Source organism: Vulpes vulpes, chromosome 1, assembly GCF_048418805.1.
Source record: "Vulpes vulpes isolate BD-2025 chromosome 1, VulVul3, whole genome shotgun sequence".
In the NCBI taxonomy this organism is placed as follows: Eukaryota; Metazoa; Chordata; class Mammalia; order Carnivora; family Canidae; genus Vulpes; species Vulpes vulpes.
In genome coordinates, this window is record NC_132780.1 from 55,268,070 (window position 1) to 55,285,607 (window position 17,538).

The 17,538-nt window shown below is 35.8% G+C and overlaps 1 protein-coding gene across 1 annotated transcript in view; it reads left to right on the plus strand.

The window, feature by feature from the left end:
* The window catches only part of THEMIS (thymocyte selection associated), a 174,523-nt gene that overhangs the window by 34,852 nt on the left and 122,133 nt on the right, over positions 1–17,538 (plus strand). The window contains exon 2 of the mRNA XM_026013424.2: positions 10,296–10,454. Coding sequence (XP_025869209.2) covers positions 10,296–10,454 — 159 coding nt within the window. The remainder of the gene's footprint in view (positions 1–10,295; positions 10,455–17,538) is intronic.

Below are 17,538 nucleotides of genomic sequence, written 5' to 3' on the forward strand. Positions count from 1 at the left end.
CCACATCAGGCTCCCTGCATGGAGCCTGCTTCTCCCTCTGCCTGTGTCTCTGCCTTTGTCTTGGTGTCTTTCATGAATAAATAAATAAAATCTTAAAAAAAAAGACCTCTGATATAAATGGATAGACTTCATTTTTGCTGGACATTCAGGCAGCTATTGAAGGAGGCTCTTAGAAGTGAAAAGCTGAGAAACTGAGCTTATTTTTTTCATGTTAATGTAGTGTTTATAGGAATGGCCGAATGTCCCAGACTTCAGTCACAGATTTCTGGAGTTGATCATAGAGGATGTTGTGTAGACTATTTAGGCAGTCTCTGTACATCTCCCCAACTAATATTCTCCAAGATGACTCTCCATTGAACTCACCTCTCCCCTTCCCAGCTGGCCTCCCAAAAGATAGCTTGAGATTCCTCTATTCTGTACTTTGAAGCATAAATTCTGTGACTTTCTTCTTTAGGACCTGGCTTTTACTTCTCTCAGTAAGAAACAGCTCTTATAAATCTAAAGCTTTGACTTACAAAACTAATTTTTTTCCTGGTATGGCACAAAGTGTAAATTTTGGAAATAAAAAATAGGACATTGGATTTTTTTCATCTTTGCAATTTAAAAAAAAAAAATCCTATTTTTTTGCAACCAGACAGGCCATTCCTTTATGTCATGTGGTGAGTCTTCCTTGTCTACAATCTACTATATGATCATCTCCCATTATTTGATTCTTATATTCACATAAAAGGATTTTGGCAGTTGTGAAATACAGAAAAAACAACAACAGCACACCATTGTCCCAATCCAAGAAAATCTGTCTTTTCAGGACTATGATCTCCCCAATACTGCAATAGTCTTTGGATCTCAGAACTAAATAATGACTAAATCTCTTTCCTTGACTGGGGAAATAAACTTCATGTCTTGGCTTTCATGGTGGAAGAAATGCCGAGAAGAATCCAGTTACTGATGAGGTATTATTTCCTTAAGTTTACTACTCAGCTTTAGAACATTTTTACTTTTGCTTTTATAGAAATCACTGGTTGGCAAAGTCAAATGTTACTAGTGTGAAATGGCTGCCTTATTGTTCCTACAAAGATTTTTAGTTTCATGGCAAGTTTCATCCTAAATAGGCTCTATTGACTTTCCCCTGGAACACTCAAGGGAATACTTTTTGAGAGTCATGTTCCCATGTCGCACAACTCTGAGGATGCCATTTACCTCCATGTAAGTTGAGCTTTAAGTAGTTTTATCATGGGGAAAGCCTATGCTGCAAGGAGTGGCCCAGAATGTATGTCAGTTGCTTGAAAGATTGATTTGTTAGAAAGGACAACTGTGACAGCTATCTTGAAACATTTTAAGACTGTTTAAGACGATGTAGAAAATCCAGTTGGGGGGTGGGGTGCCTGCCTGGCTCTGTTGGAAGAGCATGTGACTCTTGATCTCAGAGTTGTGAGTTTGAGCCCCATGTTGGGTGTAGAGATTACTTAAGTAAATAAAACGTAAGGGGAAAAAAGGAATTGTTTACTGTATTATTCCAGTGGCTAAAAATAGTTCTAATGTGCATATCCTCCAGGACTGCATATTGAACTTACTAACATGCAGAGGTTTATAACAGTGAGAATTGCTCAAAAGTAGAGTAGTTTACCTTGAAATAATTGGAATTCAATCAGTGAAAGTGTCCAAATATGGTCCGGACAACTACTTGGTAGAGATACTCTACAGACTTAGTCATTGTAATACGTCGAGAGGATAAGATGGCATGAAAGCTCCTGTCTGACAGTGAAACTCAGTGAGGCAAGAGATCACTAGAACTAGCCGCACTGTGCTTAGGGATGCAAATGAAACTGAAACTCATCCTATGGCTGTCATCCAGCTATACGAAGTTGTGATTGTTATCAAGTTAAGGGTTTTATGCCTCAATTCAGACAGATGCTCTAGGGGGAAAAAAAAAGATGGGTTCAGGGAGTCTGTATTCTTCTTTATAACTAAGCCTTTGTAGCAAATTATCTTGATCTGAGGATTAAAATCTTTAGAAATATTAAATAAATAAATAAATAAATAAATAAATAAATAAATATCAACCAAGGAGGCTTAAAACAAGTTAAGTCATAGTGTGGGACTGGGCTGGAAGTGATTCATACCTGGCATGCCATCTTCAGCTAATGCACAGTCACCTGGAACTTCATGTTGAGGAGGGTTATTAGACCTCACGTGGATTCAGCTGGAAATGTGCCATGGGTGATTAATGCTCAGAAGAGAAAATTCTATATTTAGAATATAGTCTAGATATCTGCCATCTCTCTCATGCAGAATACTTGGCACTCTAGTTAGATAGAACTCTTGGCATTCATCTTCTAGGGCACTTCACCTGCTCACGGCTTTGGACCTTTGCTATGTAGGTTCAAAAACTCAAAGCATCCAGGGTCAATTTGGTTCAAGCACTGCCTCATACAATAAAAGATTATAATGTACAAATTAGAATGCCAATGTAATAATTTTCAATTAGGACAATTACTGTCAAGTTGATTAAAATTCCTGTGTTTTTTAGTCAGGGCATTCAGGCTGCTGGTGACATTGAGATAGATGAGTTAATAATACTGCATAAGACTTAGTGGATTAGTTTATAACTTTCTTTTTCCAGTGTGTTCAAATTTCATCCTAACTTTCTAACTTCCTAGGTCTACATCCTGGCTCCTTGCACTGACTATGGTCTTACATATGTACTCAATGGTTTAGGACAAACTATCTTGGTGAAGGCCCAATTTCTTTTGTTTTCCCAATCCATTATGGACTGGTACTTTAATAAAATGCAATATAAATGAATTATTGTAAAAATGATATTAAAAAATGAAAGACATACAAAATACAAGCATATTCTTTACTATTTAATTCTGTGGACATAAAATGACTTCAAAATTCTTTAAAAAGTTTCTAAAACTTTATTATCTAAATCATATTTCATAAGCAGAATACTTAATGAAGTACTCAATGCTAATGAACTTAAGGAGAATTTATAATACATTGGAGCTTAATTTTTATGCATTGGATGAACACATTATAGTGCATTGGAGCCCATGTATAATCAATTCAATCAGTATATTTATATTCATTAAATGAGATGAAGAGAACAGGTTTATTATTTTAAATGGCTACAGAGGTCTGTCACAGCTATATTAAATATCTAGGATATAAAGCAAAGGTAATTAAATTAAAATATATACAACATACTTGAAACCAAGTTCTTCGTAAATTATAAGCCAGTTCTCAATGCAACATTGTTTATGTAAAAAATATTACAATACTATTTATGATATCAATTTGAGGGTTAAAAATGGGTAAAATGTGGGGATAATTGGTCAATAGTAGTGTCAGGAGATGTAGAACCACTGATTTGTTTCATCATCATAGGGAAATATTTCATCGGTGTGTAGGAGGGATATTCATTTCATATATACACATCCCAAATCCCTTTGCTCTGATAATTGTTAGAGTCACAATGATGACTTCTAGCCTAATACCCAACTTGCAAACTCTCATTACAGTTTTATTGAATCTCTTAAATTGCTCTGCCATTAAACAAGCATCAAGTTTTTCGCTAGCATAGGAAACTATGCATTTTTGTTCCTCAGCCACTAAAACTTATTTAGTGTTCATTTAAATGCCACACACACTCACACAGAGTGGTTGAAAAATGGACATTTTCTGGTTTCTGGCCTCACTATTATTTTAATCTGCTATATTGGCTCTCAGGTTTCAGCCTTTCCAACCTATTGTGGTTTTCATTGCTTTTCCATGTATATACTTATTTTAAAAAAATATTTATTTATTTACTTTTAGAGAGAGAGAGAACACAAATGGAGCAGTGGCAGAGGGAGAGGAAGAGAGAGAGAATCTCAAGCAAACTCTCCCCGCAACACACACACTGAGTGTGGACCCCAATGCAGGACTTGATCTCACAACCCTAAGATCATGACCTTAGCCAAAACCAAGAGTTGGATGCTTGACCACTGCACCACCCAGGCATCCCTCCATGTTTATTCTTTTTAAGACTCACCAACATTTACTATAATTTCTAGCATATTCCTGCTTTTAAGCTTGACTTCCTGAATAACACTTAAATTCCCTCTTCATAAGAAGAACCCTATATTTTTATAGGTGAGAGGGAGTACACCTTAATTTTTCTTAGTGTGGCCATCTTTTTCCTTACTACCTGATGCCCATGTTTTGCCCTCTTTATATTGATATTTTGGCAACGGCTTAAGAGAATTTGTATGACCTTGCAGTATCACTTCCTGTCAACGTCAGATTTCTCTGTGGCATATGCAATGTAAACTGGTAGGATCCAACCCTAGTAAAATTCTAAGTTTGTTTTTTCATGCCTATTTATTTCCACACTGCTATTCTACTATCATTCTCATCTATTTTTAGGCATATTCTTCATATAGTGGGAATAACTTTGCTCTGCAGGGGATAGAGGCAGTCTTTTTATGGAAGACAAGGCATGAAAATGTCTCTTACAGCCATAGGTCACTTCAAGTTTTAATGCCTATGGTAAACTACCTAGAGATTCATTTAGAAAATTGAACTTATCACCTAATGGTCTCTGAATGCCTTATCAAGCACCAAGTCTAGTGACAGCATTGCTAGTAAGATTATTTCACACTTACCTGTTTCCTTTGTGGGAATGCATCTTGGTAGTTTACACAATCCTAAAGCAAAGAAAGAGTAATCACACCTGTGTATGAGGAGCAAAGACACATCTTCACTGGCAATCCCAACCTGACATGGCTCTACATACACTATCATACAATATCAATCAAATTTGTACATGTGATTTCTTAGCTCTTCTACACCTAGCTCAGATTATCTCAGGAGCGCTACCCTTAAGCTCAGCAATATAAAAATGGTAAACTTAATGGTAAAGTGGGAAACTCAACAAGTAAGGGATTCAGATTATAGAATTACTCATTCTAGTATGCCCTGTCTAGCTAATCTTATATATGCTTGTACATTTGCTATTAAACATACCAAATGAGGGCAGCCCCAATGGTTCAGCAGTTTAGCGCTGCCTGCAGCCCAGGGTGTGACCCTGGGGATCCGGGATCGAGTCCCCCTTCAGGCTCCCTGCGTGGTGGCTGCTTCTCTTTTGCCTGAGTCTCTGCCTCTTTCTCTCTGTGTCTCTCATAAAAAAATAAAATCTTAAATAAAAAAATAAAAAATCTTTTAAAAAAACATACCAAATGAAAACATAACTCATGCAAAAGCTTTGGTTGACTAAGCCTTCTACTACATTCACAATAATTTATTGTCATTTTACAGTAAAACTAATTCAACATATAATATTTCATATATTCATATAGTTCATATTTCAACATAAAAAATCAACACTTTATATATTTCATATATTCAACATATAATAATTCAACATAGAATTCAACATTCACTAAGGCTCTATCTACTAAGTGGCAAAAACTGTATTTCTGGTTGTGTGTAATGTGAGGATGGGTATAAATATAGTTAAGAGATACCTCTAGAAATTCATGATAAATTTTAAAATAGACATAATATTAATGGGTAGAAAATGATATCCCGATAACAGACTGTGTTAATAATCACACAAGGGCTATTATGGAGATACATGCAAACTGCTTTAGAGAAGAGAAGGGAGAATTAATTCTCACATAGGTGTAGGAATCAAGAAAGACTTTGGGGCAGCCTGGGTGGCTCAGCGGTTTAGTGCCTCTTTCAGCCCAGGGCCTGATCTTGGAGACCTGGGATCGAGTCCCACATCCGGCTCCCTGCATGGAGCCTGCTTCTCCCTCTGCCTGTGTCTCTGCCTCTCTCTCTCTCTCTCTCTGTCTCTCATGAATAAATAAAGTTAAAAAAAAAAAGACTTTGAAGAAGATGATGGATATGAGCTGAATCTTTAGGATTGGCTGAACTTTGAGAGGTGTGGGGGTAAGGGGGGAAGTGAGTGGCCTGGTAGGGCAGGGGAAGGAAGTGGGGGAATGGAGGGAATGGGTACATCTTGAGTAAAGAGGAAAACAGCCTCTAAACAACATAAATTTTTAACTTTTTATTGGAAATGGAAGAAAATCAATTGTTTTGACTGTTCCAATGTGATCATAGCATTGTCCGTATGGATTGTCAAATAAGGGATGAGCTCATAAAAGGATATTAATGTGTCGTTTTTATTGAGCAAAGTAGCATTACAGAAAAGGTGATTTCAAAGGCACACGGCTCTTTCATTACAGCCTTCAGGGGCAATGTTTGATCACTGAAAACAGGCTGCTTTGTTCCAGCTTTCTCTGATGTTTGGCATTATCCCGAATACATATGCTCTGACTTGGAAAGAATCGGTCTATAAAGATTTAATAGATTTGAGATTTGCATATTCAAAATACATGTCATGGTTAAAATGAAATGAAAATGATATTAAAATCTACATCTGTATTATACATAAACATGGTGTTCAGGCATATCTCAGCAAATTTTTAAAAGGCAATTACATATGTTATATTTGCTTATTCTGAGATCATGAGAGTTGGCTATTTTAAAAATTAACCATTTTATATTTTCTCTGAGGACAAAATATATTGTAGGAGACATTATATTGGTGATAGCGAAGGACAGAAACCCTTCAAGTTTCAGGGATTTGAGATTTGCTGTATGTTCTTGTCACCTTTCATGGACATAACTTCCTAGTGTTTGAGTCAGTGACCACTTTGTTCATTAAAAATGAATTAACAGCATTGGGGTGCCTGGGTGGCTCAGTGGTTGAGCATCTGCCTTCGGCTCAGGGCGTGATCCCAGGGTCCCGGGATCGAGTCCCACATGGGCTCCCTGCAGGGAGCCCGCTTCTCCCTCTGCCTGTGTCTCTGCTTCTCTCTGTGTCTCTCATGAATAAATAAATAGAACCTTTAAAAAAATGAATTAACAGCATTCTTGGTTTAGAAAAAATAGAAAGTCACAAATAATTAAGGATAACTGTAAAAGATTAGTATTTGCATGAGGTTCTTTTCCTTATATGGCTGAAAGAAGTGACTTCTTCTTCTTTTTTTTTTTTTTTTTTTCAAAAGGAGGAATTCTTGGAAGGAGACCTAAGAGTCAAAAGCTTTTCATGTGGTGACTAAAACTCACAGAATTATCTCTTCATAGAATCATCTGACTTCTACTCCTGTAAACTGACATGTAATCTCACATACGTTCATCTTTTAATTTTGAATTCCAATGGAACCTTTGAGGGAAAGGCAGGAATCCAAGACAGTCAGTTTGATGTATGTTGCTCTCATTGCGTTGAAATTAAGCCTGATGGGCTTCAGCTAATAATATTCTACTTCATGTGACAAAGAAATAGCTTACCATGTCACTTCCCTACTTAAAATCTTACCTTTTCCCCATCCCTACTTATAACATCTTCCGCCTCAATGACACTAAATGCTTTTGTATGGCATGTCCTTCCCTTTCTGGGTAGTTTTGCAACAGTCTCAGGACAAAGACATTTTCAGTTATACATTTGTGGCCCAGATCACTGCTTTCCAAATGTTACTGTATTTATGTGTCGTCTGGAGATTTTGTTAAAAATGTGGATTCTCATTCAGCAGATCTGGGGTCTGGCCAAGATTCTAACAAGCTCCCAAGTGAAACAGTAGACCACACTTTGGATAGCAAGCACCCATACGTCCTCTCATTAAATTGGTATTAGTTCCTGGACCATGATGACTGAAAATTAAGATTCTGACTTTGAGGTTGCATCAGACTTTGACCTTTTTATTTATTGGCAATTTCGTAAAGACGCAGTATGATCTGGACTCCCTTTCCTTTTCTAGTCTCCTTTTTTATCCCATTCCTACTTTACATTCGAGGTATAACAAACGACTTGAAATTTCCAGGATGTATCAGGCTCTTTCACATCTTGGTACCTTTTCAAATACTATTTCCTCTGCCTGTCTCAACATCTTGTGTTGCTTCCTTTAAAACTAAGCTCAGCTTAGTTTTGGGTGGTGCAGTCGGTTAAGCATCTGACTCTTGGTTTCAGCTCAGGTTGTGATCTGAGGGTCATGGGATCGCCCATGCACCCAGCCCACAGCGGGCTCCACGCTGGGTACAGTCTGCTTGAGATTTTCTCTCCCTCTCCTTCTGCACCCCCCTCCACCTCACATGCTCTCTTTCTCAAATAAATAAATAAATCTTAAAAAAAAAACCTCAGCTCAGCTGTAGTCTCCTCCAGTAATCCTTCCCTAGTCTCTTTACCCTGTAATTAAATACTTCCCATAGTCTCCTACAATGCCCTGTATTTCCTAGGTTATAACTTTTTTTATAATCTATTGTAGTGTATGCGTACTTATCTGCTTGCTTCAAGACAGGGCTCCTTGGGAGGAAGAGATTATGCACTTTATCTCTGTTACCTACTGCCAGTAACAATGCCTGACACATAGTAGGTTTCCATTAAAGTTTGCTGACTGAATGAGGAAGGACAGTTGATGTGTTGTAGTTCTGCAATAACATAATGCAGTATTTTCTTTCATGAAGTTTGAATTGTGGGTAATAAAAACTAGAGTCATAAAAAGTTAAATACAGGATGAAATAATACTGAAGATATAAAACGTTAGTACGTGATTGATTGCCAAATGAGGAGCATAGAAAATAACTCTTCTAAGCTCATTGGAAGAAAATGGCACTACAGATTTATTACTATGTCTTTAATATCCCGGTTGTTCCACAAAAGGTTTGAGATAGCTAACAGCACTACGTATGGGAGCTCATGAAAGACATAAACACATATAGAGTTGAGGGAATAGTATTAGAAAAGAAGGGAGCTATGGAAGTACATACCCAGAACTGGAGGAGCGGATATACTAGCATATTTACAAAAATAGTCCTCATTAAATAGTGGGCAGTAAGGATGGTGTGCTGGACTTCCATTCCCACTCTCCACCTTAGAGGCTGACTTCTGTGGTGGCATCCGCAGCTCCCTCGTCCTCTGGCTTCTGGCTGAATTTGGCCAAAGGAGGATACCCTGGCAGAGGATCAAGTGGAGGGAGAGGGGTGAGGTCAGGATACTTATTTTCTTGTGCTACCTAGAACTGGCTGTGCCTCTGTGTAAATTGCCCCTTTGTTAAAATCTCCTTAAATTATTCTAATTTGAGTGTGGCCCCTGCTCCCTGTTGACACTCTGATATAATCATGGAGTTGTTTAATGCTAGATTGGATGCCAGGCTTAATAACTTTTATGGTATAACCATTAATGCTATAAAAATCTTTTATGTATCAGGTAAGAGTCTATGAGGAAGGGGTTCAATAGAGAAGAATTCGGAAAGCAAACTAACCTGAAATCTCATATTTCTATTATTCACATCTTAGTGTGGTAAAGAGGATATACATCATATTTGAGGTAGGGAGAAATGGATATGTTTAAATCTCCACGGTTTTGTAATTATTTTTTTACATCAGCCTTTCATTTACTGTTCAGTTGTAAAGTAATAATATCTTAGAAGTGTAGTTTTGGGGTTGTTCCGTTTTTACTTGGGGGTAGAGCATCCAGAGTTTTGGCCTCTCTTCTTCACTGTTGCTCATTTTCTGGTTATTTCACTGCTCACTCTTCTTCCATCAGGAGATACATAAGGAAAATAAATGGATGAAGCTTAGCTTTCGTGTCTATGATAAGAGGTTTATTAGGAAAGAGACTGAAATTCTGAACTAAAATTAAGCTTTTCAGTTTATCTGGGCTGGTCTGCCCCCTATTGCCATAAAGATACCAAGAGATATTTCCAACTTTTCAAAAATCAAGAGATAAAATGGACAGAAAGTCTTATATTTATGATGATGAAGAGAAACAGGTTTAATAAATAGATGTGATGCTCTTAATATAAGGCCCTGGTGTATGGACTCTGATTTTGGATATTGGATTGTATTACAACCTTGTTTGCAATACGTACTTAGATTATTGTTGACTCATATGGGCCTAATTCTGTGACCCAGCAAAAATAGATCATAAATCCCAGCCACGGAAGACATGTTTGTAGTGTGACCTTGGAATGATGAGCTAAAGGTGCTGAAGAAACCATAAATCTAATTTACAATAATAACAAAAATAAGGTTGTTTATACTTTGCCCAGTGGATGGAGTGAAAATCTAATATTTTTCTTCGTACATGCTGTACCTTTTGCCAAGTTTGATTAAATTTCTGTTTAGTAGGTAGCTAGGAGAGGAACTGAATAAAAACACTTTATATGAGGCTTCAGACTCCTACTTTGTTCTTTCTTATTAACTTCTCTTTTAAAACGCTGTTTTAACTCTTCCTTTTTTTTAAGGTTCCATTTATGAAATGTTTGGAAATGAATGCTGTTTGTCAACAGGAGAAGTGATTAAAATTACTGGTCTCAAAATTAAGAAGATCATAGCTGAAATTTGTGAGCACATTGAGGGTTGTGAGTCTCTACAACCATTTGAGCTGCCTATGAATTTTCCAGGTACAGTATATTGCAACCATTTCACATTTGTAAAACTATTGTTAATATACATCTATACAATTGAAAATAATAAAAAAAAAGTGGTAGCTTTTTTTTCACTCTAGGGTAATGGGTGAAAAAAATTAGAATTCTTTATATATATTTTTTACATCTACAGTATTATATGAGTTTCAGATGTGCAATATAGTGATTAAACAGTTCCATACATTACTCAGTGCTCCTCTTGACAGGTGTCCTCTTAATCCCCTTCACCTATTTCATCCATCCCCCCACCTCTACCTCCCCCTTATTCTCTATAGTTAAGAGTCTGTTTTTTGATTTTTCTCTTATTTCTTTGTTTCACTTGTTTTATTTTTTAAATTCCACATATGAGTGAAATCATATAGTACTTGCCTTTCTTTGACTTATTTCACTTAGCATAATACTTTCTATATCCATCCATGCTGTTGCAAATGGTAAAATTTCATCCTTTTATGACTGAATAATATTCAAATACAAATTTACATATATATAAATATATATATAAATTTATAAATATATACATATCCCAGTATATGTACACTACATCTTATTTATCCATTTATCAATCAATGGACACTGGGGCTGATTCCATAGTTCCATAGTTTGGCTATTGTAAATAATACTTCAGTAAACATAAGGGGTGCATGCATTTCTTGGAATTGGTATTTTTGTATTCTTTGGAAAAATAACCAGTAGTGGAATTCCTGGATCACATGGAAGTTCTATTTTTAATTTTTTGAGGGAACTCCTTACTGTTTTCCACAGTGGCTGCATTAATTCGCATTCCCACCAATATTGCAGGAGAGTTCGTTTTTCTCCACATTAGTGATTTTAACGACCAATAGAAGACAAATATTTTCTCTCCTTTTAATAAATATCCCTTACTTAGAACTTCCTGGCAAATACTGTTAGCAAATACTTAATGAGTTCTAACTGTATGCATTACTTGTTATGCTAGTGAAAATGGAGAAATCAAAGATATTTTCCAAAATTATGTAGGACTAATAGCTCTTAAAAATATGTAAGCTCTTTGTTTCTATTGCAAATATTTTAGCTCCCTGGGTAATTGCTAAACTTCACACTCTAATCTTATTGACATGTTTGGTTGTTCTTCTTTGTCTAGTTAATTCTACTCACCCTTCCAAAATTACCTCAAATATCATAGCTTAAAATCTTCTGGAATACTTTTGCTGATGCCCTAACCTATTCTAGATATCTCTCTTTTATGTTTCCATAATAACTTGGTCACCAATAGCATGTACCTTATTGGGTAGTCATTGATGATTCTCTTATTTGTCTTATTCTCTAGACCAGGGGTTGGCAAATGTTTTTTTAAAGACACAGATAGTAAATATTTTAGACTTTGTCACCAGATGATTGCCGTCACAGCCGTTTCACTCTGATGCTATGACATGAAGGATGCTATAGATGGTACATAAACCGATGAACATGGCTGTGGTTCAATAAACATGTATCTACAAAAATAGGTGGCCAGCAGAATTTGGCCTGTGAACTATAGTTTGGTGACTTCTCCTTAAGATTAAATTTTTTGACATGTGAAGTATAACATATATGACTTTGTATATCTAGTACGAAGCACTTATTCAGTAGTCATTTATTTGAATGGATGATTGAGTGAATAAATGGTTAGTGGAGGAGAAAAGTCTAGTAAACACTTACAGTATGATGTGATTCATGGTGTGACTGAAATATGCATAGGTTCCTGAAGAAGAAGCAGGGTGAGGAGGAGGAGCAGGAGGAGGAGGAGAAACATGCATGGGTTCCATGAGAGTCTTGATAAAGAATATCTAACTCTAGTTGGTCATGTTTCAGAACATGGCTTGGGAGTCATTATTTATTTTTGAATTCCAACTCTGCCACTTGTTACTTGCATAACCTTGCCAAGTGTCCTACTCTCCTCCCATGTAAAATGGGAATAATAATACTTTCTATCTTCTAGTGTTTCAGGGAGGATTGAATATTGAAATATATTTAAAGTGCTCAGAATGGTACTTGTCTTATAGAAAAGGCTATAAAAAGTGTCAGGTTTTGTTACCTTTATTATCATTGGTGGATTCAAGGTTTTCAAAGCTTTTGAAAGGATGTTATACTCGAGCTCAGGTTTGGAGAATGAAAATAAATTAGAGAACATTCTTCCAGATTCTCCAGTATCTTCTTCCTTTCAACTGGAATCTTACCCATTGTTCAATTCTGTTTAACTCCTTCCTTACCTGCCATCCTTTACAGAAATAGTTCTCAAACTTGAGTGTATACTGGAATCACCTAAGGAGATTTAAAGTATCCTGATGCTCAGACCGCTTGCCTACGATATTCTGATTTATTTAGTCTGGAATGAAGTCTGGTTACCAAAGTTTCTCAAGGATACTAGAATGATATTAATGAGCAGTCAAGGTTGCAAACCATTGCTTTATGAGAAGCTTTCCCTAAGTATTCCAGTTGGATGTAACAATTCCTTTTTTGAATAACTACAGTTTTTCACGTCATAATGATTGCATTTATCACATTTTGAATATAATTGAAGTTATTTGTATGCTTGTCTTTTGAAGACCAACTGCTTAACAGATTACAACGTTGCTGACAACAAAATCTGAATCTCATTTACTGGAATAATCGCCACAGTGTTTAGGAGAAGATGTATATAATAAATAATTAGCAAGTTAAAATAATTAGAATCTTATTAGTAGAAGTATAATTAGTAGAAGGAGTATCTCTTGTGAGAGTAGTGAAAACACTTAGCTTTTTGGGGGGAATATATATTATATTATATATTTATTATAGGGAGTTAGATCACATGATTATGGAGATTGGCAAATCCAAAATCTGCAGAGCCAAATTTCCCTCTGAAACATTTAGCTTTTGTCTAACAGTTTAATTTAGGGAGTTGCTATTTAGAATAAGTTTTGAGTTTTCAGTTGACATGATAAGCTTGTATCAACTGAGCACAATTAGAAAAATTTATTTACAAAACTAGTTTTAATGTAAGAATCAGGGATTACATGTAATGGAGTGGAGGAATAAAATGATGGTGATGATTACAATATACTTTCTTTCAAAGAAGACTCAGCACCAGGGAGAAAGAGAAATTAAGGCCAGTAACTTTTTTTTTATATTGATTTCAACAGAAACATCTCTTTATTTATACTCTAAAGCTGTCACTTTAAACTCTCAGAAATTAAAATCAAAAAGTACTTTAATATATATTTTAAACATCCTTTCTTATTTGGGAATTTCCCAAATTTTCCCTTGTTATTGACTTCTAGTTACATTCTCTTGTAGTCAGAAGACATAATTTGTATGGCTTCAATCCTCTGAAATTTTTTGAGACTTGTTTTATGGCTTAGTGCATGGCCTATCCTGGAGAATGTTCTGTGTGCACTTGAGAAGAATGGGTATTCCGCTGTTGTTTGGTGGAGTGCCCTACAGATGTTTGTGGGTTTATAGTGTTGATCAAGTCTTCTAGTTCCTTGAGAATCTTTTGTCTAGGTGTATCCCTTATTGAAAGTAATTTCCAACTATTACTGTCAACTTTTGTTTCATGTATTCTGGAGCTATGATGTTAGGTGTATATGTGCTCATAATTGTAATCTCTTCTTGATGAAGCGACCCTTTTATTGTTACTTAGTATTCCTTGTCTCTAGTAAAATTTTTGTTTTAAAATTGTACTGCTTTTACTCCTTTGTCAAGGATCATTTGATTGTACTTACACGGGTCTATTTCTGGGTTCTGTATTCTGTTCTGTTGATGTGCTTGTTTATTCTTTCCTCAATACCACACTATCTTGATTAGTGTAGCTTTATATTAAATTTTGATGCCGAGTAGTTCAGTTCTCTGATTTTGTTCTTCTTCAACATTGTGTTGGCTATTCTGGGCCTTTTCTGCCTTCATATAAAATACAGCTTCAATTTCAATATCCACAAAATTACTTGCTGTGATTCTGATTGCCTTTGCATTGAATCTGTAGATTCAATTAGGAGAAACTGACATCTTAATAATATTAAGTCTTCCTTTTTATGAACATGTAACATCCATCTGTTCTTTGGTTTCTTTCATCGGAATTTCGTAAGCTTCCTCACATAGACCTTGTACATATTTTGTTACATTTATTTTGGGGCACTAATGTAGATAGTATTCTGTTTTTAATTTTAAAACCACTTGTTCATTGTTTGTATATGGGAAAGTGATTGACTTTTGCATATCAACCTTTTATCCTACAATTTTGCTATACTCAGTTATTAACTTGAGGAGGTTTTTTCTGTCAATTCTTTCAGATCTTATACATATACAACCATAGTATTTGTGAACATAGTGGGAAACTAGTTTCTTGACACTAAGTATGATGTTATCTGTAGGGTTTTTAAAAAATATTTTCTTTATTGTGCTGAAGCAGTTTTGCTCATTCCTAATTTACTGAAAGATTTGTTGTTAATGTTTTTATCTTGAATGAATATTGGGTTTTGTCACTTTTTATCTGCATCTACTGATATAATCATATATTCTCCTTAGCCTAATACTGTGATGGATTACATTGTCTCTCAGATGCTAAACCATCCTTGCATAATGGGGTAAATATCACTTGGTTGTGGTGTATAATTCTTTTTATACATTGTTGGGTTGGCTTCATTAATATTTTGTTGAAGATATTGCATATACCTTTATGAGAAATATTGGTATGTAGTTTTTTCTTGTAATCTCTTTGTCTGGTTTTAGTATCAGAGTAATGCTGGCTTATAGAATGAGTTAGGAAGTATTCCCTTTGCTTCTATCTTCTGGAAAATATTGTGAAGAATTGGTATGACTTCTTTCTTAAGTGTTTGGTAGAATTCACAGTTGAACCCACCTGGGCCTGGCACTTTCTGATTAGGAAGATTGTTAATTATTGATTCAATTTCACTGGTAGATTTAGGCCAGATTGCTCTTTCTTCTTGTGTGAGTTTTGGTGCATTGTGTCTTTCAAGGAACTGGTCCATATTGTGTAGGTTATAAAATTTGAGGCATGGAGTTGTTCATAATATTCTTTTGTTATCCTCTTAATGCCCATGGGGTGGATAATGCAGCCTTCTCTTTCATTTCTGATTTTAGTAATTTATGTCTTGTCTTTCTTTTCCTACTTAGCCTGGCTAGAGGCTTATCTATTTTATTGATATTTCCAAAGAAAAAGCTTGGGTTTTCAATGGTTTTTTTTCCTATTGATTTCTTCTTTTCCATCTTAATTGATTTTTCCTGTAATTTTTATTATATCTTTCTTCTGCTTACTTGGATTTAATTTGTTTTTCTTTGTTTTTCTTTTTTTTAACCCTTTATTTTTTTATTATTTTTTAATAATAAATTTATTTTTTACTGGTGTTCAATTTACCAACATACAGAATAACACCCAGTGCTCATCCCGTCAAGTGCCCCCCTCAGTGCCCGTCACCCATTCACCCGCACCCCCCACCCTCCTCCCCTTCCATCACCCCTAGTTCATTTCCCAGAGTTAGGAGTCTTTATGTTCTGTCTCCCTTTCTGATTTGTTTTTCTTTTTTTCTAGTTTTCTAAGGTGGAAGCTTAGAGACTGATTTTTAGATCTTTTCTCTTTTTAAATATATACATTTAATTCAGTCTCCCTCTAAGCACTACATTCACTCCATCTGACAGCTGGTAAGTTGTATTTTCATTTTTATTTAGTTAAAAGTGTTTTAAAATTTCTGTTGAGATTTTTTTCTTTGACCCCAAGTGTTGTTTAATCTCCACATACTTGGAGGCTTTCCCAGTTATCTTTCTGCTATTGATTCTAGTTTAATTCCACTCCGGTCTGAGAGCAGATATTGTATGATTCTATTTCTAAAAATTTGTCAAAGTCTGTTTTGTTGCCCTGCATGTGGTGAATGTTTCATGTGAGATGGAAAAGAATGTGTACTTTGCTGTTGGATAAGTGTCGATAGATGTCAATTATATCTACTGATTGATGGTGCTGTTAAGTTCAACTATGTCCTTACTGTTCTCCACCTGTTGGATTTATCCATTGCTAATATAGAGTTGCCAACTATGATATTAGATTCCTTTATTTTGGCATGCAGTTTTTCCAGTTTCTGCTTCACATATTTTGACACTCTTTGGGTAGGCCTATACACATTAAGGATTACTATGTCTTCCTGGAGTAGTGGCCTTTTATCAAGATGTAATGCCCCTTTTTATTACTAATAACATTCCTTGTTCTGAAGTCTGCCCTGTCTGAAATTAATATAGGTACTTCGGCTTTCTTGGTATTAGAGTTACCATGGTATATCGTAATCCATCTTTTTACTTTAATCTATATGTGTCCTTATATTTATTTATTTATTTTCAGATTTGTTTACTTATTTGAGAGAGAGAGAGAGCAAGCAGAGGGGGAGGGGCATAAGGAGAGGGAGAGAGAATCTCAAGCAGGTTCCATTTTCTGTTTATTGTCTTTGTTCTTTGTTCCTATTTTTGTCTTCTATACATTTTCTGCCTTTTGTGGGTTTATATTTTTTATTTTATGTTTTTAAAACTTTTATTTATTTTTTCATGAGAGACACAAAGAGAGAGGCAGAGACACAGGCAGAGGGAGAAGCAGGCTCCCTGTGGGGGGCACATTGAGGGACTCGATCCCAGGACCCTGGGATCACGACCCAAGCCAAAGCAGCCACTGAACCACTGAGCCACCCAGGTGTCCCATCTTCAATTGTCTTTTTTTGTCTTTTAGTGTGCCTGGTAATTTTTTCTTAATAGCCAGAAGTGATGTACTGTGTAGGAAGACAGTGTGGTTAATAGGACTTTAGTAATCTAACAGTAAGTTGTGGTAGGAAAGGAAACATTCTGATTAGGTATCAGTATTTTTATAGATCTGTGTGCCTGAACTGTGAACTTCACAAGAACTTTTCAGTCTTGTTTCCCACCCCTTAGTTGGGAAAAGGTGGCTAAGGTAGGTTGAGTACTTACCTTCTCATATGTGGAAGACTAGAGCAAGCCAGACCTGCATGTTTCCATTTCCTTAAATGGAAAGACTAGAGTGGGCTTTAGTTGTACATTTCCTCTGAGTGGA